Here is a 26,862-nt window from a genome sequence, read left to right on the forward strand (position 1 = left end):
TCGACAATATATCTGCACAGGAAGTGACATCAGCACATGATAACCTTCGACAAATTGTTTTTTTAACTAAAGCTCAAACAAAATGATCAGTTTCTGCCTTTAAACAGAATTAATTAGAGAAATATTAACTCAGATTAATTCCCCTAGGCAGCACGCAGTGACATCAAAGATGTGAGTGAATAAACTAATCAACTTATAATTATAGCCTGCTTTGTAGTCAGATTTAATAATTGGAGGAAAACCCAGGATTTTAGTCTAAAATCACCTTCAGCCTTTGAGGTTGCATCAAAGTGCACTGTTCTAGTCCTAGATCACTCCACTAAAGAAGACAGGAGGGTCGTCAGGTCTAGGAACAAGAAAACGTTGAAAAGGATACAGCGTGCATATTTGCATATGTATCTTCATCTAAATGAAGATAAGTAAGCAGGCCCATTAACATGTGTATGGAGGTGGAACCAGTGAACACCTACAGGTACTACAGGTACAGGTACGGAGTTCACCTGAATGAGAGTTTGGATGGATGGACCAACAGTGATGGTGTGTACAAGAAGCTTCTCAGATCCTTTATTGGCGACTTCCTTTGCCGTTGTCTCCATCAGTGCCAGCAGGATTAACAAAATGATTCACAGAGCTGGAACCATCATTACCCAGAGTCTGGAGCCTTTTGAGTCAGTGAGGGACAGGAGATCAAACAAACAACAACAAACTGCTCTCCATCATGGCGGTCCGTCTTATCTGCCTTACTCAGTTCTACTGAGGCAGGAGAGCTGGCTCCTCCTCTCAGACATCTCAAAACCCCACGTGGGCATGCAGTGGGATCCATGCGTATCAGGAGTGAAACCTCTCACTTAGGAAAGGTTTTGTAAGTGAGTGAGAAGGATGTTGCAAGTATTTTATTACCCCTCAGCTGTAAAAGGCTGATGGGGTATTGTCGTTCAACATGGATACCTGAGTTTATGATCACTTGAGAAGGAAGTGACAGGATTTTGAAACCATAGGCACATCTAGTATGAATATCAGACAAGTTTGAATCTCAGTGATCTTGGCCTCAAGGTCAGGGGTCAGAGGTCAAGTTTTCTGAAAATCTTTTTCAGTGTGATAACCTAAGAACAAGGTGACTTAGGATTTTGAAAGTACCCTTTGCATCTACTGAGGCTGAGGGCCACCACTGGCCACTGCCTGTATTTTTAGACATTCGTATCCACAGAAAGCTTTTTGAAAGAGAAAATTATTCCATTTGTGAAGCTTTATTAATAGACTCTGTGAACAACTAATGACTTTGTGTGTGGATTGAAGCACTTGTGAGTCCTCAAAAGTTACAGACAGATCACTGCACACATGTGTTTATGCCTCTGATCGTACCCTATGCATTTGTAACCCTTTTGAGACAGATTTCTCTGTATAAAGTCACATCAAGCTCAGTCTTTTAGTCCCAGATATGACACTGAAGGGTGGAACTGACTGTCTGATGTTTAGTTTAGTACAAATGCAAAAAGTATGTGTGCTTTTACAGGGTTTCAAGAGGGAGCTGCGAGCGAAAGAGCCCGTTATGACCAAGGCTCTGGATGATGTGGGACTCTTTCTGTCTGAACTTCCACAAGACACACCGTCACCTGAGCACAGAGGTAACACACACTCATTTCACACAATTATGCTTAGAATGCTTAGAAGCTCTCCTCCACTATTCTTCCATAGCTTAAAATGTCCCCCTTCAGCACTTCATGCTTGTTTTAATGTTATACTTACTGGATGAATTAAGAATGTAAGTGCTATAAGCAGTGTGATGTTGCCTCTAATGTTTCATGTGTCTGAGCGAACACACAAACTCCCTGAGCGTCCCCTGGTCCACTGTGAGCAGCAGCAGGCGTGTGCCAAGGTGTTTTTTAAACAAACATTTCAAACTATTTACAGAACAATCAGCTGTTCTGCATCAAATCTGATGCCACACAAATTATTTGTTTCACTCCAAAAATAATTTGTGTCCACTATGAGATGAAGGAGAACAACAGCCTGATACCTGCAGGCCTGACAGCAGCAGATGTGTCACTGCTGTAACACCTGTAACACTCAGCAGGCGCCTCATTGTTCTGACACACACAACAACACTATTGACTACACTACACACTAACTACACGCTAACTACACACTAACTACACACTGACTACACGCTAACTACACACTAACTACACACTAACTACACACTAACTACACACTGACTACACACTAACTACACACTAACTACACACTGACTACACACTAACTACACACTAACTACACGCTCACTACACGCTAACTACACGCTAACTACACACTAACTACACGCTAACTACACGCTAACTACACACTGACTACACACTGACTACACACTAACTACACACTAACTACACGCTAACTACACGCTAACTACACGCTAACTACACGCTAACTACACACTAACTACACGCTAACTACACACTAACTACACACTCACTATACACTAACTACACACTCACTATACACTAACTACACGCTAACTACACGCTAACTACACACTAACTACACACTCACTACACACTAACTACACGCTGACTACACACTAACTACACACTAACTACACACTAACTACACACTAACTACACACTCACTACACACTAACTACACACTAACTACACACTAACTACACACTCACTACACACTAACTACACACTGACTACACACTAACTACACACTAACTACACACTAACTACACACTCACTACACACTAACTACACGCTAACTACACACTAACTACACGCTAACTACACACTAACTACACACTGACTACACACTGACTACACACTAACTACACACTGACTACACACTAACTACACACTAACTACACACTAACTACACGCTAACTACACGCTAACTACACGCTAACTACACGCTAACTACACACTAACTACACGCTAACTACACACTAACTACACGCTAACTACACACTAACTACACACTCACTATACACTAACTACACACTCACTATACACTAACTACACGCTAACTACACACTAACTACACACTCACTACACACTAACTACACGCTGACTACACACTAACTACACACTAACTACACACTGACTACACACTAACTACACACTAACTACACGCTAACTACACGCTAACTACACACTAACTACACACTGACTACACACTGACTACACACTGACTACACAAGATTTGTGCTAAACGTCTCAAATCTCTCACATCTCAAACACGCCGTCCCTCCTAAAACTTCCCCCTCCCTAAACAACTAAAGGCCATGTTGCCATATCATTCTTTGATTGGTCCACATGGTACATTTTTCCACCAATAGGAAAGGCTGGGAGTTTTGTTTTTGAGCGTTTTCCTTATAAAACGCCGTTTTTACCGTTTCTTCCTGCAGTAAATATAAACAACGACAGTATTCAGGAAGAAAAACAAACATTGCAGATATTTTATCATAACTCTGGTTTTACGTGGCCGATCAACACGATTTAAAAACTGGTATAAAGTCCACACTTTGTCCGTCAGTTGTTCCGTCTGTCCTGCTCACGTCTCCAATGGTTGTACACGTTGTCATTAACGTGGCTTCACTCCACATCAGCCGCTTTGCTAAAACACCGGTGTCGCACATAAGGACGCTGTCAGAGCCTGTCAGCGACGCTGATTGGCTGCGTATATATGAATGTGAATCGCATCATTGGCTGGACTGTGGGATAAGGTGGCATCGTTCTGATCCCATACGGGAGCAGCCAGTCACTGACTCACACTGCAAAACAGGATTGTTGAAGTTTTAATTTTAATTTCAATTCAGGTTAGATTTGTTTTGTGCGCAACGCAGATTTTCTGTGCGCAGAGACGTGCCAGCAGTGCACAACTGCTCACGCGCAGCTTAGAAGGAACTTGGTCCTTTGTAGGGTTTTGAATGTGAGGCTATTGTACTAAAGACACATTATATGACAGCAACCTTTTAACTTGCAATTTAAATGTGGGAATAGCTGGTTAATTATTAACAGCATTCTAACAACTGCTCGTAAAGATAAACAGACACTATTCTGCAACAATTCTGCACCATGGCAGCAATCTGATTACTATGTGTCTTCAGCTGAAAGGTATTGCGCCCTGTTGAACTGCAAGGACAATGGTGACTTTCAGCTGCTAATCATGGGACTTCCTCTCATCCTCCCTCCTGTTATTTTAATCCATCTCAGCTATTTGATCTTGTATGAGGCAGTGGTTAGGGACATCTGAAAAGCAAGCAGTTCCATGGTTACATGTATGAAATTTTACTATGGTTTTCTAAAACACAATCCTATGTCTCCACAGTCTTGTTTGGCACATTAAATTATATTCCATCCATCCATCCATCCATTCGCTTCCGCTTATCCTTTTCAGGGTCGCGGGGGGCGCTGGAGCCTATCCCAGCTGTCATAGGGCGAGAGGCGGGGTACACCCTGGACAGGTCGCCAGTCTGTCGCAGGGCCAACACACAGGGACAGACAACCATTCACACTCACATTAACTCGCACATTCACACCTAGTGACAATTTGGATTATCCAATTAACCTATCCCCACAAGCTGCATGTCTTTGGACGGTGGGAGGAAGCCGGAGTACCCGGAGGGAACCCACGCAAACACGGGGAGAACATGCAAACTCCACACAGAAAGACCCCGGCCTGATGGTGGAATTGAACTCAGGACCTTCTTGCTGTGCGGAATATATATATATATATATTTAAATTATATTCATTACTTTAGCTGCAATTTAATTTAATAATTAATGTGAAAAAGTACACTGAACAGATTGTGATAGGCAAAAGAAAATATAAGCTCAACAAATCAAAAAACATATTTAACTAGAAAAACAGCATTACCTGTCAAAAAATGCTGAAGATGTTTCCTTCAATACCAAAAAATGTTTGAAATATGCAAAGGTGACCTTGCTGAACCAGCGCAGTGACATTAGATTTCAACAATATCAGCTAGCTAAGTGTAAAAAGCAAAAGTTCTTGATGCACGCTCAAATATCCAGGTAAGTAAATCCCAAAGGTTGATTCACTGCTTCTGAGATGTCTTTTGCCATCTTACAATGCTGTGATTGCAGCCATTCCCCAACTCTCTGTGAATGGGACTCAGTGATCAGTGGTCTTTGATCAGTGGTTGTTGATTAATGGTCGTGAGAATTTGCATATCAATCATCAAGGAACTGACCATTGTTCCTTCAGTGGGCTGGTTTCAGTCATTGATGTAAATGTGCTGTTTATAATATTGAAACCTGCAGTCAGCTGAGACTGAAGACGTCACCTGATGATGACGAAACGTTTCTCCTACTGAAAACATCCAGATGAACAGAATCAACCTTTTTGGGAGCAGAACCAAAACTATATTGGACTAAATATACCACTAAATAAAGCATGTAGAATATTTCTCTAAATAAACCAAATGACCTAAATATGAGTGGCATTTTCTAAAAAAACAAAATTGGAGCTGAAGAGCATCACAGTGTAGACGTCCTTGATCTTAAATGAGTTTGCCTGCATGGGGGTGAATGGGATTACTTCAACATAAGGTTAATGAACTCAACCAACGTTTAATAAAGAGATGAAAACATGGCAATATAAGAATAACATGGTTCAATAAAACTATGAAAATGTTCTGAATTATGAAAAATCAGAGTCTGAAAGTGTCTAAAAATTATTTGAAATTATAAAATGAAAAACTGGGAGCTGAAATGTAATTAAGCAGGTAGAGATCGCAATAATCATTCCAATAATATTGAGGTTTGACACAGTCTCCAGGCGCAGGTGTGGGCAGGGTGTGGGGCCCGGCTGAAAAGGGTGAGATGCCCTGGCCAGAGTAAGCTGAATAAACTGTAACTGTATGAAAACATACTTAGCTGAACATGTGTTGGGACCAGTTTAAAGTTTGATTTTTATTTCTCTAGCTGAACCTCCTAAGACCCGAACTCTTCCACGGCAGCATTTTTGATTTCTCTTTGATATTTGGGCTGATTTGGACCCGATGAATGTAAAAGCAAAGAATGACCAGATTCTTTTTTACCTGATTTTTGTTTCTAAGAAAAATAAGAGCCACATATGAGGATATTTGTTTAAAATTTCGATTGAACAGTAGCAGTATAATGTCCTCGTAAGTGGATATCAGGCCCTTGTAGAGCAAAATTGAGTATTTTGGTCTAAATAACCCAAAATGTGACGTCCACATATGTGGACGCAGGTCCTAGGAGGTTAAAGTAATCTGAACTAGATAACTTTCAATGTTGAGTGTGTTTGATGAGGATTTTAAGCGTTCACCATTCATTTCAGTGTAAAACAAACAAACAAATATTTTAAAACATATAAAAGTTAAAGAAAACAGAAGTAATAGAATACTTGTCCACAAAAAGCTGAATGTGTTGATACCAAAATGGTTTCTGTTGCTCTTCCGTACATAACAACATTAATGCTTAATCAGCGTTCACATTAATCAGCGTTCACATTAATCGGCGTTCACATTAATCGGCGTTCCAAAATTATGTTTTGAGATCTTTAGGTTTGCAAGAATGTTCTAACATTGTCATTTCTCACTTGTGGAAATCCCACACAGAAGAGTTGAAGCTGCAATAGCTGCAAAGGTGGGCTCACATCATTTTAAACCCTGTGGATTAAGCATGAGATGGCGCTCAAGTTCACATGTTTATGAAAGTAAAGGAGCTTATACTTATGGCAGTAGAGTGTAATCCACTTATTGGACGCCCACAAACACCTGCTCACAGAAGGACTGATTAAGTATCATATCAGAATTTTATGATCAACTTACATCCTGTTAATCAGATCACGGTAGAAGCTAAAATGCAGCAGAGGATTGGGAATCAGCTTTATCTCATACAGCGACTGTGAATGTGTGGAAGCAGCCTAATGCTACAGTCCCACTAAGAAATACAAGCGAATACAAATATTTGGCTGCCAGCTGAGTGTTGCTCAGAGACATGTTGCCTTTAGTGACGAGACATCGAGACAGCTCCGGTGTGTCCTCGCTGTCTTTGAGGAAAAGCTCTTCTGCTTCTCCTTGATTACGTGGATCGGGTCTCTTCTCCTGTAAAGCTCAGGACCTTCTCTACATCTTCCATGGCCTCTGTTGCGCTGTTGTAAGTTACGGTGCCGTCACTGAGTTTTGCTGGTGGGGGGTCTGAAAGTGGCCTTTCTTTTCTGCTGAGCGTCAGTGGGGTTAGTCATGGTCAAAGTCAATTCTCACTCCTCTCAGAAAAAACTCTCAGAGCACCAGTTCTTTAACACTGTGCTGTAGAAAGTAAATTACTGTTGAGTGGGGCCTGGTTTCTGCGGTGGCTCTGTGACATCTTAAAGAAAACTCCCATTTAATAAAAGTTTCTAAAACCCCGTCAGGTTGTTCCGTTCAGTGTCTCCAGGCACTACGATACACGAATATTGTTTCTACGTGATCGGGCTTTCAGCTCTGTCAGTTTCGTTTGTATATTTTCTTGAGCTTGAATAGCTTGAAGCAGAACATCTTCCTCCACCTCTCCTTTCTGCCCAATCCACTCTGATTGTCTGGCTCTTTAAGTGTTTGACAGTGGTGTTAAATATCTTTTGTGAAACATGTAAGATCTGTGGCGAAGGCATCACTTTTCAGGCCTGTTTTCATACCCAGCCTGGTAGCTTGTAGCTCTTCATGGACAGATTAAGCCAATATTTCTAATAACAAGGGTCATATTTTACAATATATTTAATTCTACCTGTAAAAAGTCCACATGGCAGTTTAAGTATTCACAAGTTAAAGTATTTATTAGGGGTGCAACAATACTCGTATCGATATTGAACCGTTCGATACAGTGCTTTCGGTTCAGTACGCATATGTATCGAACAATATTTGTAATTTATTTTATCAACTTTCCTTCTGACGATGCTGTCTGTGTTGAGCGCTCAGTGAATCTGTGTTCGACTACTCCGCCTAGGCTGCACTGTCCAGCGCAGATCCACTGAGCGTTCAACACAGACAGCATAGTCAGAAGGAAGAGCGCAGGGCAACGAGATTTACGCTGACAGCACTAGTGGGAACACAACGAATATGACTGCACATTTACGCCGACATCATCCTAGTGCAAAGACAAGTGGAAGCAGACAAAAACAACAAGCATGCATGCTACAAACTTTACCCGAGTCATTTAGACAGCCGTTAGCACAGGATTCTCCTTATGGGGACCTGATATGTTTAATATTGTGGCGAGCTCAGACAAGGAGGAGATGGAGGTATCGTTTGGTCTTGCTTCCCGTGAGCTAGCCAGGGAGCACAGCCGTTTATTGACATCTGCAGAAGAACACTGCCGCTAGCTAACTGCTCAGCGCGGCAACCGCACAGCAACAACAACACCACACAGGGCGCCCTCTGACCCCGGATGGACACACCGTCGCAGCGAGAGGGCGTCACCCGTCACTATGGCAACATAAACAAAACATAACTGTACAAACAGAACCCCGAACAGCCCTGACCCGCTACAATATGCTGCTGAGAATATAGCCCAGAAGAAGCGGATAGTATAGCTTTTATTTTGAAAGAGCCATTTCTCTGTAATAAACTCTCTTTTCCAAAGATGAGGGATTCCTCCATCAGATATTAATTTTTTAAATTACTTTTGTTTCAGCAACATTAAATTTAAAAACTGTACTTTTGAGTTAAAATATATATTTATAAGTTTAATAAATGACAAATTAAAAAGGCATGAACATTTTTTTTGTATCGAAAAAATATCGAACCGTGACACCAAAATATCGAACCGAACCGTGAATTTTGTGTATCGTTGCACCCCTAGTATTTATATAACTTTTCTGATAAGACATGCATATGTATGCGTAGTGCTATGAGTGCCAGACTCTTAGTTGTAACACATCATTATTATGGTGTAGTTTTCACCTGAGAAAGGCATTAATCACCTCCTTATCTGCTTTGAGTTGACCGACTGGGCTTGGAAGACACGTTTACTCTGCTTATTCATAATTCCTTTAAACATGAGTACTGTGACCATTCTTACATTAAGCCAATATGAACATTTTCCTGCCTACATCTAGACTCTATATATATATAGTCTGATAACTAGATAGAGGGAATTACTGTAACCTAAATTGCACATTTGTTCTCTTATTTTGGCTGTTTGATGAATCAGAGCTGTTCAGGTGGTTGTACTGTTGGTTTCAGGGATATTACTCTGGCTTCTAGTTGAATATCAAATCCTCCAGTGACTCACGCTGGATTTCTGATAAATCCGTTGCGGTCTGTGCGTTTGACCCCGTCTTGTATGGCACAACCCGTGACAACCGTAAAAACCAAGCTGGTGGTTTGTGCAGAGTGAGAGAGACGGTCTGAGCCTGTGATCCTGGCTCAGGGTTAATGAACCCTAACTTACAGATAACTCTCTGCACACATTCAAATCACTGATTGATCACAAATCTGTCATGTTAGAAGTTTAGGGAAAGTCACATCGTTTTGTCTTATAATGACTCACAAGACAAGACTCACGAGTCATTAATATACATCATTTATTTACACGTTCACAAATCTGATGACAGCAGCTTTCTGCATACACATTTACAAATCTTATTACACACACAGATTTGAATAAGCAGAAACAACTCAGTGCACACGCACAACTCCCCACACAGACTGAAATACACATGTGCATTGAAATATACACATGCTTGTATTTGTAATCTAGTGGACTCAGCCATAAGTAACTCCAGGCAGTTGACATTGTTATAGTATATCAATTTTGAAATAGTAGCCCTACCATACGCTGACAGACCGAAGGCCTTTTAGATTACTGCATGGTGTGTGACATTTGCTTATTTCTGCATTTATTCTTTACATAACCTTCAGATATCAGCCCAGAGGAGCGCGCACACAACGTGGGGCGAATCCTGCGTAAGGAGGCAGACGATATGATGAACAAATGGGACCAGCTCAACACTGACTCAGATGACTGGCAGAGGAGATTAGAGTTGGCCCTTGACCAACTGATGGAGCTGGAGAAGGCGGAGGACCTGCTGGATGGAAAGCTGAGCCGGGCAGAAATGGTAAAGGATGCGTGGGAACCTGTAGAAGACCTCGTGATTGACTTGCTACCAGACCATATCGACAGAGTCAAGGTGAGAATCAGTGACCCTCACGTTAGATATAGTATTCTGTTTCACACCCACAGACAGTGTAAAACATTAATAAAACAAGCCAACAGTTTCCTTAAACGAGATAACAGGAAGAGATGTAATTAGGTTGGGAGTGCTTGTTACACCTTGTGAGATCCAAGGTTCAGCCCAGGCTATTTCCTTCTACATTACCCTCTGATGCTTTCGATTAGTGTTAATCATGAACATAACACTATGAGGATTTTTCCATTTTTGCTCTTGTTAAAAAATGTTCTCCCCAAATCTTAACAATCAAAGACAAAGAAGATAATCATTCTAATTGATAGGCATTAAAAACTTTTGGTTTGACTTTTTATACATTTTGCTGGATTTGTAAAGTAGGCTCATCCGGGACTTACTGTAGAGATAATTATTGATATCCTGACTTAAATCGCCTTGAATCTTTACTGACTTTGGAAAGGAAGATCAAGATCCCTTTTTTTTTATATGAGTTTAGCTTAGAAAAATAATTAAAAGCTCCAGCCATCCATTCATTTTCCAACGCTTATCTGTGGCTGGACAATGAGGACAGCAGTTTAAGCAGAGAAGCCCACGCCCGCCTCTCACCTTGTTCAGCTCATCCAGGAAGATAGAGACATGTTCCCAGATCAGCATAAAGCATGCCAGAGAGCCTCCTTCCAGTAGGACACGCCTGTAACACCTTATCATTGGGTCAGATACCCAAAACCACCTCAAATGACTCCTTGCTAGGGATGGGTACCGGTGTCGGTTCTGACATAAACGGTAGTAACCAGACCGAAAAGCAGCGCACATTTCGGTGCTTTATTTCGATGCTTTTTTTTTTCCTGAGCTGTGATACACTTCTAGCCAATCACTTTACGTTTCCCAGGATAGTAGGCGGGGCCAGGTACGTACGTTCTTTTAGAGCAGAGCTACAGATTAAAAATGCCCAAGGCGAAGCGGTCAAAGTCTGGCTGTACTTCACAGCAAAAGATGCAAACTCAGCAGCCTGCAACAAGTGCTTTAAGCTGATACTGTGATACTGTCAAAGGAGGTAACACCTCGAATCCGATGAAACAGCTGGCGACGCATAGCGTTTTTTTTAAAAGCCGAGAAATGCGCCGTATTTGATAGCTTGCTGCCAGACCTCACACTGTGCACGTTGGGTGTGGTGCCTGTTATCGGACCGGAGCAACATCCCCCAAAAACCCGAAGAGCAGAGTCCTGGCCCCTAGCCCTGCCAGTGTAGCAGAAATGATGAGGATGATGATGCAGCAGCAGCCGTTCTTCTCTGCGTGAGTAGCTTAATGTTGTTCGTGTGTAATTTACGTTGAGTAGGCTAACCACGTTATTACATTAATGCATGTAAGGTGAACTAGCAAACATCATCATAGCTACATGCGGCTGTCTTCTTGTTTGATGGCAGATGCTCCCTTCACCCTGGCTAAAAAGGCTAAAATGACCAAAGAAAAAGTGGAAAACAGTTAAACATGAGAGGATTTTGGACAAAGTTTGTATTTTTTCCATTGTTTAAGCACTGCTTCCAGCCAAGAGTGATACCATATATGCCCCATAGCTGCAGTAAAGGCTAACATTGTTATCTTTTTACAAAAAACAGCTGAACATGAGAGGTTTTAGGACAAAGTTTGTGTTCTCCATTCTTTAAGCACCGGTTTGAGCACCGTTTAAGCACCGGCACCGTTTCAAAAGTACCGATTTGGCACCGGTATCGGATAAAACCTAAACGATACCCATCCCTACTCCTTGCAATGTTGAGCTCCACTCTGTCTCTTCCAAATGACTCAACTCCTCACCCTTTCAAGAGTGCAGAGCCATCCTTCAGATGGCTAGACTGTTTGCATCTACCCAGAGCTCATAACAATGGATGAGAGTAGGAGTCTTTCCCCTTATTCCCAAATTCAGCTTCCTATATGGATCTTTGAAATATTCCTTCACCTGAGTCCATCGTCGATTTCCATGTCCTACATTAAAGAATCAACAAACTGGGTTTTATGTGACAGCTGCATTAGTTTCTCACTGTCACATGTAAAGGTTTTGGTGTGTTTATTTCAATGCATATATGTGCTTATGTTGCAGGAGTTTCAGGAAGAAATTGCACAGATTAAGGACGATGTGACGCATGTGAACGAATTAGCATCCACTTTCAATCTGCCTGATATCCAGTTATCATCCAGGAACCTGGAACGCATCGAAGATCTGAATACACGCTGGAGCTTGCTCCAGGTAAACACAAATGCACACATACACATACTTACACAAATGTAGAAGCAATAAAAATGAGATACACTCACGCCACGACAAATATTGCAAATATCAAATGATAGTTTGTATCCAAATATCAAGTCGCATTTGACCAGTGATCTCACTTTTAAATTTGCCTTTTTTCAATTTGAACCAAAAATGTATTATATTTTTAAGGAAAGTATTATATATCACTACTGTACTAACCTGAGTATAATAAGCTGAAGTTATTCATGTCCCACTTGGCGAAAGTTTGGTTTCAGTTCACTCTGCCCAGACTGGGCTGCAGCTCAAGCCTGTTTCTTCAGCCATATCTATTAAGCCCAGTTTCTAGACATCACCTGAATGGTGATTTTGTGGCCAGTGGCAGAGGCCCTTCAGTGGTTTGGCTGGGGGCTGGTGATGGCAGTGAAGACCCTCTGGTGGCATGGCTGATGATGGAGACAAAGGCCCTTGGGTGGCATCAATCAATCAATCAATCTTTATTTATAAAGCACTTTTCATACAGAAAAAATGTAGCACAAAGTGCTTTACATAGTTAAAAGCAGCCCACCCCACCCTCCAACTCACTCCCCACACTCTCAATACACATATATCCCCCCACCCCCACCCACACACACATACACACACGCGCACACTTAAAGAGTAAAAATTGGGCTGGGCTCGCATGAGCCAAGTGAGGAAACATTATAACAGAGAGCCGTCTGCACCGGGAGCCGGTCACAGACCGCAGCCTCCAGGCTGGGCACACAGCAGGAGGGAGGCAAAGGAGCCCCCCAGCCAGGCTGAGAGGACCCCAGAGACCCAGCAGCCACGGTCAATAACAGCCCCGGTGCAGAGAGCGCCCTCCGAGGAAACACTGGAGATATGACGCAATACGATATATACAGGGTAAAATGATAAAATAAATAAGAACAGGATACAATATAAATATAAATATAAATAGAGTAAGAAGATTAAAAAATGAATAAGAATCAAATCAAGAAATATTAGGTAAATCCTAAATTAATAATAGAATAACAGGATAGAATAAATAAGCATAAAATAAATAAACGCTAAGTAAAAGCTAAATTAAAAAGGTGGGTCTTGAGCCTGTTCTTAAAAACATGTACGTTCTCTGCGGCCCTGAGCTCCTCCGGCAGGCTGTTCCACAGACGAGGACCATACCACTGAAAAGCTGCCTCTCCGTGAGTATGTGTCCTGACTTTAGGGACAATCAAAAGGCCAGTACCAGAGGACCTCAGGGTCCGCGAGGGTTCGTATGGTAAAAGCAGATCTGAGAGATAAGAAGGCCCAAGACCATTAAGACATTTAAAAACCAATAAAAGAACTTTAAAATCGATCCTGAAACACACGGGGAGCCAGTGGTGGCAAGGACCCTCTGGATGCATTGCCAGTCTGATAATGTCAGCGCTGATTGGACAACTCGGGTATCAGTGGCAAGAACCGTCTTGTGGCTTGGCTGGAGACTAGTGTCGGTGGGGGTGATGGGATGTCTCTGGAGGCTGGTGACAAAATAGATGTGACCCTCAGCAGGCGACCAGCAGTGGAGACAGAGACCATCAGGATTGGGTGGCACTGGACCCTTGGACTATGACTTAAACTCACACATAGCCAGCGAAGGACACATGGGCTCCAGTTAAGGCTCAGGGAGCTGCCATAAATCAACAACAGTCCTGGTTATGACAACACATATGGAGCTACATTATAGCTACAGATATTGCAATGCTGTTTAAACCAAAGCACCTCAGCCAGTTTTATTATCTAAGCTTCTGCAATGGAGTCTGATGTCTCACTCACATTTCTTCTTGTTGCATGTTGAAGCTCTGCTGAACCTTGTTAAGATCCAACCAAGCAAAATATGATTTTTTGCTATTTTTCAGGTGGTCTTAAACGTTTAAACGGGGCTGTATTATTCTATAAAGCTAGCATGCACATTATAACTATATACCCATAAACACTAGTCTATAACTAAACACCTAAAAGTAAAAAAAAATCAACTCAAAGCAGTAGAAAGAAAGCCACAAGTAATCCAAGCTAAAGCTTAAATTACATTTATTGGCTGTCTGTTCCCCAGATTTTATCTGTGACTGGAAAATACTAACAGCAATATCATGTTTAGTTTTACTCTTCCACATAACTAAATGAAGCAGTGGCCTAATCCAGAGTAGGACGATCCATACGTGCCCGAGCTCTTTGCAGCAAGTAATTTATGTCTGTTAGCTGCTGTGGGAACTGATCTAAGGGTTAAGTCTGGGGCCAGCCTAACCCAAAATCTAATTTAACATTGGTTTTCTGCATGTCCCCACTGGTATTAGTTGGTTAAACTGATGAGGTTAAATTGATTTAAAATTACATTATTAATGATGTTGATTCATATAGAGATTTTAATAGTAGAACAAATATACACACGTTTGTTAATGTGTTTTTCTCCCCTCTCACAGATCTCCATCAACGAGCATCTCAAGCAGCTGACAGATGCTCATGGGGATTTTGGCCTTACACATGGTAACTATACTGTGTGTGTGTTAGTAGTACTTACCAGCAACCATGAGACGTGTGTGTGTGTGTGTGTGTGTGTGTGTGTGTGTGTGTGTGTGTGTGTGTGTGTGTGTGTGTGTGTGTGTGTGTGTGTGTGAAAATAAAATGATTTGAACTAATGATGACAGCAGTGTCACAAAATAAACGATGGGGGTAACAAAGCTCTCCTTTGACTGGATCGCTGTCTAGTTCTGTTCAACTTTTTGATTTCAGCTTCATCATGCGGTGCCAGCATGACCCAAGCTTGTGACGCAAGCTCTGTGCTCTCTGATGTCATTCAGTCATAACAGAAGTGCAAAGTGGCTAAACATTCAAAATGTAAAAAAAGAAAAGAAAACTTAAGATCTAATCAGAAGTATAAGTGAGAGTGTAGGGAGACGCATGTTGGAGTCTTCTTCATGAGTGAAGGAAGAGTGGAACACAAGATATTTATTATTTGTAATAAATGAGCTAAGAGAACAGAAGATGCTTCAAAAGTGCTTTTTTGATCATGTTGGAAGTCCAGCATTTCACTTGCAATTACCATTCTGTTACTTTAACATAATCTCAGGATTAACTAAGAAGACCTCAATGCAAGAATAACGGATCTTTAATATTTCCATGTACATGAAATGCACTCTATTACATATTTACAAGGCATTCATTTTATAACTAATCAACCTTAGACTAGCTCAACCAGATCATGAGCCAAAGTTCAGCCAGCAAGCTGATCTAATTATATCTACTGGCTACAAAAGCTATTAGCAGGCAGCAGTCGTTAGGTAGAAACAAAAAGGCAGTTTTTGTCACTGACTGGGTGATTTGGAGAGCAAAATGAGAAAAAATATAATGACAGCTGGCCGGCTGTAGGGATGGGAATCGAGAACCAGTTCTTGATAGTTCAATTCCTCTGTTAGTCTGCTTCCCTATCGATTCCACTTATCGGTTCCACTTGCAGTTGGGCTTCCATCAGTTGAGTTCTGTTTGTGATGTTGGAGAAGGGAAATAGTAGTGTGGTCTACATCGTGGATATGGACAATACTTTTTGTTTTGTTTTGCACAAAATAACCAGAGTGCGATGGTAAAGCGGAAACTGCATCCATAGCAGACACAACTGCATTATGCTGCTAACACAACTTTGGTTCTTTGCTAAGCTAGCCAAGAACCCAGAGTGATGTTAAAGCTATGTGAATGCTGACCCCAGCTCAACAGCAACATCCTGAACTTCAACAGGTAACAATTGGATGAGCAATCAGGCTTCAACCTCCGTTTCTACCTGTTTATGTCTCTATAGCAGAATCACTGTGGTCATTGCTTTAAAGTCTCTTTGTGCTGAATTTCATCTTTGCTTTGTGCCGTCGGCTTTGTGTTCATACCTGAATACTAAGCGAAAGATTATATGTGTGTCCTAATTAAGATAGAGATTTATGCTGGTGTATGGGACTGTAGCCTAGAGGTTTATATTTTTAACTGGTCATTATGAGACAATGCATTTCAGTTCTTTTTGCAGAGAAACAAAAAAGTAATGCAATTAGTAGCGTAATGAAATCATTTCTCCTGAGAGTAATTAAGAAATATGCAGATTTCTTTTAAGGAAAGTTCTCTGTGGATGTGTGATACATTACTTTTTTATCTCACGAAAGGGGAAATGCCTTAAACATGTACAAACATTGTCCCTCACAGCATGCACTTAACACAAATGTAATGTCTTTGATATCCTGCTTAGTGGTGATGGTGACTCCTTGAGAACTAAGTGAGAATCGATAAGAGAATCGATAAGGTATTGAAGTGATAAGCGATCAATAATCTGAATCCTAAACTCTTATCAGTTCCCATACCGAGTAGGCTATCTTTCCAAATCTTAATCTGGACTAAAATGAAAATGGCTAGAGCCGGCCCTACTGTCTGAGCTGTGGGGCTTATTTGGTCATATGCATAAGATCAGGCACTTTTTGTTTTTAATTACTTTCTTTGTTTGTTTTTTAATTGCTATTTGTTTCATGCGTTTCTGTCATTGCGCTAGTAGATGAAATATAAATGTGTAAGTGCTTAAAGTGACACTGTCAGCAAATTAACCGTGTTTTACAAAACTAAAACTCAAGTTTTCAGAAAGAATATCTAAAAATGTTCCTAATTAAATGTAAAACACACGCATTTCTGGAATGATTTTTTTATAGTTTTTCCACCTCTGTCCACTCTGAGTGACATGATAAAAAACAGAAAAATAAATTAAATGGAAATTTAAATTTAATTGATAAAAAGCAAAAATAATGTGCAAATAAAATATGACAATATCAAAGATAAAAACATTGTTACAACATGTAAAGGGCCGTGACATATAGCATTGAAACAAATCATTTAACAGTACTGCCTGAAAATCTTTGTGTCTGACCATTTTTTCATAATGATTATTAATAATAATAATAATAATAATAATAATAATAATAATAATAATAATGGAAATAATAACAATGTCTCTTCACACCACTGGGAAATACATTTCATTACAGTAGATGTCTTTCTGGAAGTTTTGTAACAAAATTAGTTTTTTTTTTAAAGTTCAAAGAACCCACAGCAGTAGGTACACAAACAGCCAGAGGCAGACAGAGAAAGGTCCAGGAGACAAACACAAAGAAAAATTCAATAAAGATGAATATCCATTGACCCCCCCCCCCCCCCCCCCCCCCCAAAGTGCAGATGAATGGATTCTCCCCAGAACCAAGAGCGACCCCCGACCCACCAGCCAGCTCCAGCCCCAGGAGGGTGCAGGAAACAGGGGTGTAGAAAGTCCATTTTAATTTCAAATGGTCTAATGTAATTAGAAGACAGTTTCTTTGATTCAGCATGGATGGGTACAAATTGAGTGGACAGGCCAGGACGGTAGGCGGGTACTAGGATTCTGTTGCGATTGGTAAGACATTTATTTTACTCCTTGTTCCTTAGCAGGGTGGCTGCAGGACTTGGTCTGGGTGCAGACAGAGGACCCAGAAACATATTCAGTGACATGCATTATAAGAGAAGGGCACCAGAACAGATGTTGCAGGAAGGAAATGGATTTAGGTTTTGGCCGTGTGTGAAATACCTTAGACCAGGGGTCGGCAAGCTGCGGCTCTGGAGCCACATGCGGCTCTTTAGTTCTTATACTGCGGCTCTGCGTGGTTTGGGAAAATAAATTAGAAGCTATTAGCTGAAGTGTATTTTATTTATGTTCTTTTTTAACTTGTAGTTCTAAACTGGAAGATTATTGTGATATTGAAATATAAAAATGAAATTATATTATATTATTTTTTCATCACTCAAAATAAGCATCACACTCGTGGAAGCGGTGTACCCGCCGAAACGCCGTGCATTTATCGAGACTTTCAACCCCAGGTAGGTCAGTTATGGATCTTTGGATCCACATTATGTCAGCAGCTCCACCGTGAACTATGGTAAATGGCCTGTATTTATATAGCGCTTTACTAGTCTCTAAGAACCCCAAAGCGCTTTACATATCCAGTCATCCACCCATTCACACACACATTCACACACTGGTGATGGCAGCTACATTGTAGCCACAGCCACCCTGGGGCGCACTGACAGAGGCGAGGCTGCCGGACACTGGCGCCACCGGGCCCTCTGACCACCACCAGTAGGCAACGGGTGAAGTGTCTTGCCCATGGACACAACGACCGAGACTGTCCAAGCCGGGGCTCGAACCGGCAACCTTCCGATTACAAGGCGAACTATGTTAAACCAAACACGCTCGCGCCTCACAGACGACAGCTTACAGTCCTGTAAAGATGAAAGTGACTTCGTACAGCCCCGACCTGCAGACGCTGTGCGCAGAGGTTCAGGAGCAGAAGTCCCGTTGTAAACATGTCACGGCAGACCCGACGATGTTTGCATGAACACGCTTTTCAGCTTCTCTTTATTGACCACTTTTCACACACGGCTGCTGTACGCACACAGCCGGCTGTAGCTTTGCAGCTCACAGCCCGACTCACACCAACACAACAGCACAGACGTTAAGGCGGCGAGGCGTGATTGCGGGTGCAGCTCAGGTGCGTCCGCCTCCCCTGCAGCGGCGCTGCAGACCACGCCCCGCCACACACATTAACCAGGTAAAATACATATTTGGGCAGAATTTTGCAAATATCTATTTTGCATCTTTCAGCAGCATCGAGCTTTTTTTCCAATTATTTTTTAAAAGTCAGGTCAAGGCTCCAAAAGCACAAAGGCGATATAAGGAGGGCTCACAACAGTTTTTGTTTGCTGGATCATTTTAGTTCAGCTGGGTGTCTTTCCTTTTGTTATATTTCTTTAAGAGTTCAAAATGTGTTAATTACATAAATAAAATGTAATTTTCTCTGTAGCACTTCATGGATTTCATAAGCAACACACCTTAGTTGTTCACACAAAGCATAAAGGTAAAAAAAAACAATATATAAAAAGTATTTGTGGCTCCCAGTGTTTTCTTTTGCGTGGAAACTGGGTCCAAATGGCTCTCTGGGTCTTAAAGGCTGCTGACCCCTGCCTTAGACGGACTGAAGTGGGCACATAGAAGTGACCAGGACAGGCCAGGACAGTAGACGGGTGCTGGGATCGACCGGTAAATCAGAAGTTCTGCTTTTATCTCTCTACCAAAACGGTACAGTGCAGTGTCCATATCATTTCAACTACAGCCCCAGTTCATCAGTCAGTCTCCCACTCCCTTCTCTTCTCACTCGTTCGTACTCCATTTGGGGCAGCAACTCATGCCCGGCCCAGAATAGGAACTCCACCCATCTTTTCTGATCTTCAGAAGTCCATATATGCAAGATAAATGGTAAATTGACTGGATTTTATAGCACTTTTCAAACTCAATCACTCACTTTATACATCATTTACTCATTTTCACCCATTCATAAAAGCTTTTTTTCTACCTAACGTTCACACACATTCACACTCCAATGATAACATTTGATAATCAGAGTTTAGAACAGCAGTGCATCTTCCTACCTTCAGCTAGTAGCTCAAGAAGGAGAGATCATTTGAAAGATTTAAACATGATTTACTGAGATAGAGAAACTAATGTATTTGGCGATTAGACCAATGACCCATGATGGCAGAACAGGTGACCACCGGTGAAAGACATGAAGAAACTCTGGAAGCTAGTACCAAAGGAGACATGGTCCATCCAGTGGCTTGGCACGAGGCCACTGATGGCAGAGGATATGATTAACTGGAAGCTAGTGCTGACACAGACGACACCTTAGGTGGCATAGCCAGAAGGTGGCTAGGATGGAACCCAACAAGGGTGATATAGACCCTCGGGTGCCTTGGACAGAGGCCGACAATGGCAACAGAGACCCTAATGTGGCTTAAAGAGGGGCCCTTGGGTGACGTTAATGGAGGCCAATGGAGGCCATCACATGGATTGGACAGAGAAGGATGACAGCAAGGATAGAAAGAAAACCCTCGTGGCCTGCCAGGTAGCCAACCACACAATGAGTTCCCATCAATGGCTTGACAGATAGACGGGGATGACCACAGAAACCCACAACCTCAGGCAATATGGCATCCTCGGGCTCAGGCTCAGACAACACAGGACCCTCAGGCTCAGGAATCAGCTGAGGCTCAAGGATGTCAAGATTCATTGCACATATAGGAGACTTTGGAAACACTGGTGGTTGGGGCAGCTCAACAGAGCATGCAGCAAATCTTACAGGGGACAGGGACTGTGGCTGTTCTGGCTCAGAATTCCCCCAGAAGTCCCAGAGCACAGTCACAATATCTGGGGATAGTCTCTGAGATGGTGTGCTCATGAACACAAAATTCAATCTCTGGAGGGGTCATCTCGGCAGCACAGTAAACAGTTTCTGTGTGAGGTACCAGCTCAGAAATGGAAAACATTGTCTCTTCCTCTGAAACACCAATACAGTCGTATCACTGTTTGTCGGCACAGAAACACCCCAAGTATTTCACTGTTGACTGCTTCAGAGACTGCCGTGGACTTCTTCTTTATTACTGGGTGTCTGAGAAACACCAGACAAACATTATTATCTGTTCCAGAAACAGAAAACTTTCTTTGGTTATTGGCCAGCTCACAAATACAGAACACATTTTTTATACTGACCGACTAAGAAATACAAAACTCATTACAAAATTCAAAGAAACACACTTCAGTCTTTGAATGAGGTGACCACAAAAAACATGTTTTGAACTGGTCGTCTGGTCTTTCTTCCAGCAGGAATAAAAAAAGAAAAACAGTCTTATATTGTATCATCAACAGTCTGACTCAGACACAAAACCCTCAGTTTTTAACTTTGCTGGTTTAGCGGTTATGCTGATGGTGAAGAGAACACAGAACAGTCTTTGCTTAGATTTCTTCTGGCTGGGGTAGCACGAGAGAACACGTCTTTTTCATTCAGCCTAGAGGATTGTTGTGGAGACCCTGTTTTAGCAGATACCAGTGGAGCTGCAAATGTGGGCAGTAGTGAAAGGTACCGGTGGTGGCAGCTTCACTTCCTCCTCAAAGTGGGAACCGGTTATGGTGATGTTAAAAAGCATGTGATCCACTGATGTGGCAGTGATGAAGGGCTCGTCCACTGCAGCGGTGGCATAGAAGTACTGTTGGGCTCAGTCTTTTTATAGTTGTGTTCTTCTGTCAGGTTAGCTGTGTGGCTGCAGGAGTAAGACCCAAAAGGCGGGAGTTGGAAATAAGGGATAAGCAGTATCATGCTAAACTCATGGCAGTAGCCACTGACTTAAGTTGGAGCACATGGAATAGAAAAGCAATGAACACACACCATGAAGAATACTGACACAATACAGACACACCAGATAACAAACAGAGACCTAGACACAAAATACAAGGAAGAACAAACATCAAAATAAAATAGAAAAACAGTGTACAGGAGGACAAAGGGAGAAAGGTAAACAAAGATGGTGACAGGATTCAGAGACCAGACGGACACAAGGATAAGGCTGAGAAAACAGAAAGTGAAAACCAAAGATGATAACTAAATATTACAAAACCAAGACACATGAACTCAACTACAACATAAGCAGGGAAGATGACGCTAAAATACAAACCGACGACTGAAAAATACAATAATGAAATGAGAAACAGCAATCAAACAAATACTACGAACAAACCAAACTAAGAAACAAATGATCCACAAAACAACAACAAAACATGAACTCACTAAAAACTCTGCGTTCAACACCGAGGGACCATGACAGCTTTGGAAATTTCAGACACTTCAAACAAAATTAGGAGATGATTATCAATATTTGTTTTGGGTTTTAATCATCTATCATCTGTTTGTGCAGGATCTGTGGTGACCCCCTTCGAGCAGGGCGTCTCTCCAAACAACGTGCCGTACTACATCAAGTAAGTGCTCTGGTGCTCAGCTTGTAGCCCTGCTTGTCCTCTTCATCGGCTACACACAATTTTTAACTTTCATTCTGTCGCACTCTGGTTTCCCTGGGCTGGGGCGCAACACAGAATAAATGTGCTTTGGAAACTTCAAACTTCAAAACTACAAACTTCATTAGCGAACATGATTTGTGACAGTAGGCAGTCTTAAACTAGCAGTGGGGCTATTCTTTCTCAAATCAAATAGGCCTTCGAAGATATGTATGGTATATAATGGTCTGTCAAACCACTTTCAGGCCTTTTTTATTTTATTTTATTTTTCACATTGTAATCTGAGGCAATAATAGTACCTCAAAGACTGTTAAAGACAGACGATTCACTGGTCTTTCTTCCCATCAAAATGAATCAAAATCTGTAATTTGTGAAAAATACATGAAAAATGTCTGTCTATTGGCCACGTCTTAATGCATGCCCAATCATCCAGGCAAGTGAAGACGCTCCGTCCAGATGAACAGAACTTTTGGAGATATCTGTTGGCTAGTTAAATGCCTCTTGCACAGTGTTTCATGGAGAAGCATCTTGCTGTTGTGGTATGGTAGAAATAAAAACAGAATTGGTCACATTCTACAACAAGACCAAAGGAGGTGTAGACACATGGACCACATGGTTAGCACCTACATATGTAAGTTTAAAAACAAAGAGGTGGTCAATGGTGCTGTGGTATGACATACTTAACATTGCTACCCTTCACCTTTTCATAGCTTAGCACCCTGAATTCAAGAGCAGAATCACTAATGCACAACTCACACCACACATGAGAACTCAACTGGAAAGTTGCTCCCAACAAAAAGCCACAGGAAAAGCAGACAAGCCCAACCAAAGAGAAACAAAGATCATGAAGTCAGAAGTTGGTGTGGTAAATCCAGTGTATGGATGTCATTAGATGTAGCGATTGTTCTGTTCTGGAAGAGTGTACCCAGTCACTTGTGCATGTAAGGGTTAAAAAGTATTCTGCATGCATTATTTTGCAGTATTATATGTCATTCAGAAATTGCTAAGAATTGTCTTTTCTAATTTAAATTTTATTACTGTATGCTAAAATAACTTGGACCTTTGGACCATAAAAGTAAAGCAAGTTGGAGAAAGACGTACAGGAATATTTTTTAAATTGTCTGATTTTAGATGGAATGACCCAAAGTTGGTCCTTTTCAGATTCAGATCAAATTTATTAATCACAAAAGGAGGCAGTTTGTTCGCAGCTTACCCACACAACCTACTCCCACAGTCAAACACACAACCAATAATCACAAACACTGTTGCATGTCAATTTCTTACACTGTAATATTTCTTTTTCAGCAGAGGCAAGCCAAGGACGCGAGATACACTCAAAGTATTGTTTCCCAATTTTTAATAGTTCAAGGTGGATTGTTACATCGTGGCACATTGTTTGGTCCATAACTGTGGGCTTGCCTGGTATTGCTGGTCAAAGATTCATCCACTCAGGATACGTTCAGTCGTTTGCTGCTTTTAATGCAATTCTTCATTTGTCTGCACTTTTCCATCCACTCAACTGTACGTCCAAATTTGAAACAAAGTTCTGACTCTTTAGACGAGAAAAAGCAGAAACACTTGCATAAAAACATATACACATCAACTCACTGACTCCACATTGGGAGTCACCACCGTAGCATTATATTTGGGCAAATTACTTTCATGCTGTGTGGTAAAATGTTTGTTTGTCGGAGGCATTTCCTCTCTTTGTTGTGATCTGTCTTGGGGTAATTATTATTATGTAAATATATTACACATATTCACAAATCAGTTTTCTTAGAAGTAATGTATTACTCCCAGGAGAAAGTAATTCATTACACTACTTGCATTACTTTGAAGTTTCTCCATAAAATGACCTGAAATACATTGTCTCATAATTACCAGCAACAGTATAAACCTTTAGGCTACTGTCCATACACAAGCATAAATCCATATCCTAATGAGTGCACACATATTATCTTTCTCTTAGTTTTCAGCACAAAGCAAAGATGAAATCCAGCACAAAGACACTTTAGTGATAGCCACAGTGATTCTACTGCAGGAACAGGTACAAGCTGCAGCCTGACTGCTCATCAGTTTGTTGAAGTGTTGAAGTTCGGGGTCTGGCTGCTGGCCTGAGGTTGGCAGTCACTCAGCTTCATCAACACTCTGGGTTCTTGGCTAGCTTAGTGCTAGCATGCTGTCCGAGCAGATGCTTGCAAATAGCTGAAGTTGTGTTAGCAGCATTAATTAAGTTGTTTCGGTCCTGGATGCACTTTACACATGTTACTCTCGTCCTTTTGTTTAATAAAACAAAAGTAATATTCATAGACATGCTGCAAACTGCACCATTATCCACCACTAACTGAAATCAGCTGATTGTAGCGCGACTTTAAGTAGAACTGATAGGCAGGATCGACAGGCAAGCAGACGACACGACACTGACTCAGAGAAACACAGGGTTTAAATACACTGGGGAGTAACGAGGGGAATGAGACACAGAAGGAGGGGACACCTGGGAGAAATCAGGACTGACGAGACAAGCAAAGCAGGACACATTCACATAAGACACGGACCTTCAAAGTAAAACAGGAAGGATCACACAGAGACGCGAACTTGACAGTGGAGACAGCAACTAAGAAACACAGAGACATAAACCATAAGGCAGAGGACTCTAAGAACTGAAAGACACAGAGGGAAACTCAAACATGCAGACACAGACTTACACAGAACAGAGGGGACACAGAAACATGAAGGGCAAGGGATCGAAACTAGAAACCATCGAATAACTCACACAAGTACGATAATACAAACATCACAAAGAACTAAAAACGCTGGGTCAGGAGACCCAGGACCATGACAAAAACTCTGTTCCAGGTTTCAGGAGATCTTTCTCATTGTGCCTTTGGCAGATCCAAATCTCATATTTAGTCACTTAGCGTTGGCTGAGGGAATAAGTTTGGGGACAGACGAACTATTAAAAGACCGTTTTTCAAAGTCATCATCACTAGAATGTTGTGCATCTGGAGACAAAACATCAGATGCTTATCTCTCGTCAACTAAGGCAGTAAAAATGGGAGTTCAAATTTCATTTGACTGTAATACAGTCAAATGTGATCCTGTTTACTGTTGCCACTTGTGAAACAATGCGACATAAAAGATCTGGTTGAAGATGGAGGCCAGTGGGTCTGTGCAGACTTTCAGGAATGACGGGACACACTGTTAAATCCCAGAGCCTTCCCGGTGTTCTGTCTCTGGATAAGCAGACTAAACATCCTCACGGATCTTTAGCACAGGTAGGGGTCAGATGGGACGGGGTGGGGGTGCAAGTAGTCTTTTTGTATAGGTGTGAGGTGAGAGTGAGCATCTTTGTGTGTGGATGTGAGGGTGAGCAGGTGGGAGGTGTGAGTGGTTGTCTTTCAAATCTGCAGTAGAAGGTTTTAAGGCCATCAGCCAGCTGGTGGAGCAATGGACTCCTGTCACTGGTGCAAGCTGATGCAGGGTCATCGGCTGAGAAGCTGCTTTTTAGCTTTTAGCTTTAGTGCCTAATCCGGTCGCTTGCCATGCTTTTCAGGGTTTTCCATTAGGAGACAGTACCTGTTAGTACCTACTCAGCTCGGGTTCCCAGTGATCTGAAAATGTGATGTCAACAGACTGCATGCCACCGATTGGCTAATCAGTGGCATCACTCGCTGAGCCATGAGAGCGTCTCCTTCACGAAAATCAAACCCGGCATTTTTAAAACCCAGCAACGAGAGAAACAGCTGCAAAAAAAGAACATCATTGTCCTGAGTCTGACAAAAAGACACAGACCCATCAGCAGGTGTGTTCTCTCGACGTCCACCTTTGTTGTGGCGTTCATGTTGCACAGTAATTCCTTCGTGGGACGCTCAGCCACATTGCTGTGACAACCCCACGCACATCAGGCGTTGTGATGGAAAACAAGTTGAGTCGCGTAGGGACTAACGGAAAAGCGGCTTTAGTTACCCTGATCTCCTTGGTTAGCTTGTTTCTAGCCTGCTTGTAGAGGGCCCGGACCCCTCTGCTGTAGGCCTCCTCTGTGAATAACCAAGTAGCATAAACAGTTAACCTAACCCCACTAACTGCATGACTTTGGACTGGTGGAAGACGGGTACTCTGGCTTCCTCCTGCATACCTTCTTCCTTGAGTACCCACACAAACACGAGAAGAACGTACAAATTCAAACAGAAAGGACCCAGCCAGTTGATGGAATTGAACTCAGGACCTTCGTGCTTTTTAACATGGCATCATTTATTTACTTTACCTATATGAAGCATTTATATTATTCCTGATTACAGTAACATCACCTGGTCATCTTTACTGAACGGGAAGTAAACGAAAAACTGAGTTAGTGGTTTAAGAATCCAGAGCAAAGCAGGCACAGTGTCATGATTCTGATTTGGGTTGTTAATTATAGACGTTAATGTTTTCAGTATTACTGCTATAATTTGCAAGCAGGTACACCTGTTCATAAAAATGAACAAAGTAATACTGGATACATCATTGTTATTTTTGCTGTCTATTGTCAAGACCAATAT

The 26,862-nt window shown here is 41.7% G+C and overlaps 1 protein-coding gene across 5 annotated transcripts in view; it reads left to right on the forward strand.

The window, feature by feature from the left end:
* The window catches only part of dmd (dystrophin), a 262,554-nt gene that overhangs the window by 185,091 nt on the left and 50,601 nt on the right, over nt 1-26,862 (forward strand). For all 5 annotated transcript variants that reach the window (XM_080296865.1, XM_080296862.1, XM_080296864.1 and 2 more), the window contains 5 exons: nt 1,514-1,625; nt 9,884-10,152; nt 12,247-12,393; nt 14,856-14,919; nt 22,228-22,288. In XM_080296865.1, coding sequence (XP_080152991.1) covers nt 1,514-1,625; nt 9,884-10,152; nt 12,247-12,393; nt 14,856-14,919; nt 22,228-22,288 — 653 coding nt within the window. The remainder of the gene's footprint in view (nt 1-1,513; nt 1,626-9,883; nt 10,153-12,246; nt 12,394-14,855; nt 14,920-22,227; nt 22,289-26,862) is intronic.

Source organism: Astatotilapia calliptera, chromosome 23, assembly GCF_964374335.1.
Source record: "Astatotilapia calliptera chromosome 23, fAstCal68.1, whole genome shotgun sequence".
Lineage (NCBI taxonomy): Eukaryota > Metazoa > Chordata > Actinopteri > Cichliformes > Cichlidae > Astatotilapia > Astatotilapia calliptera.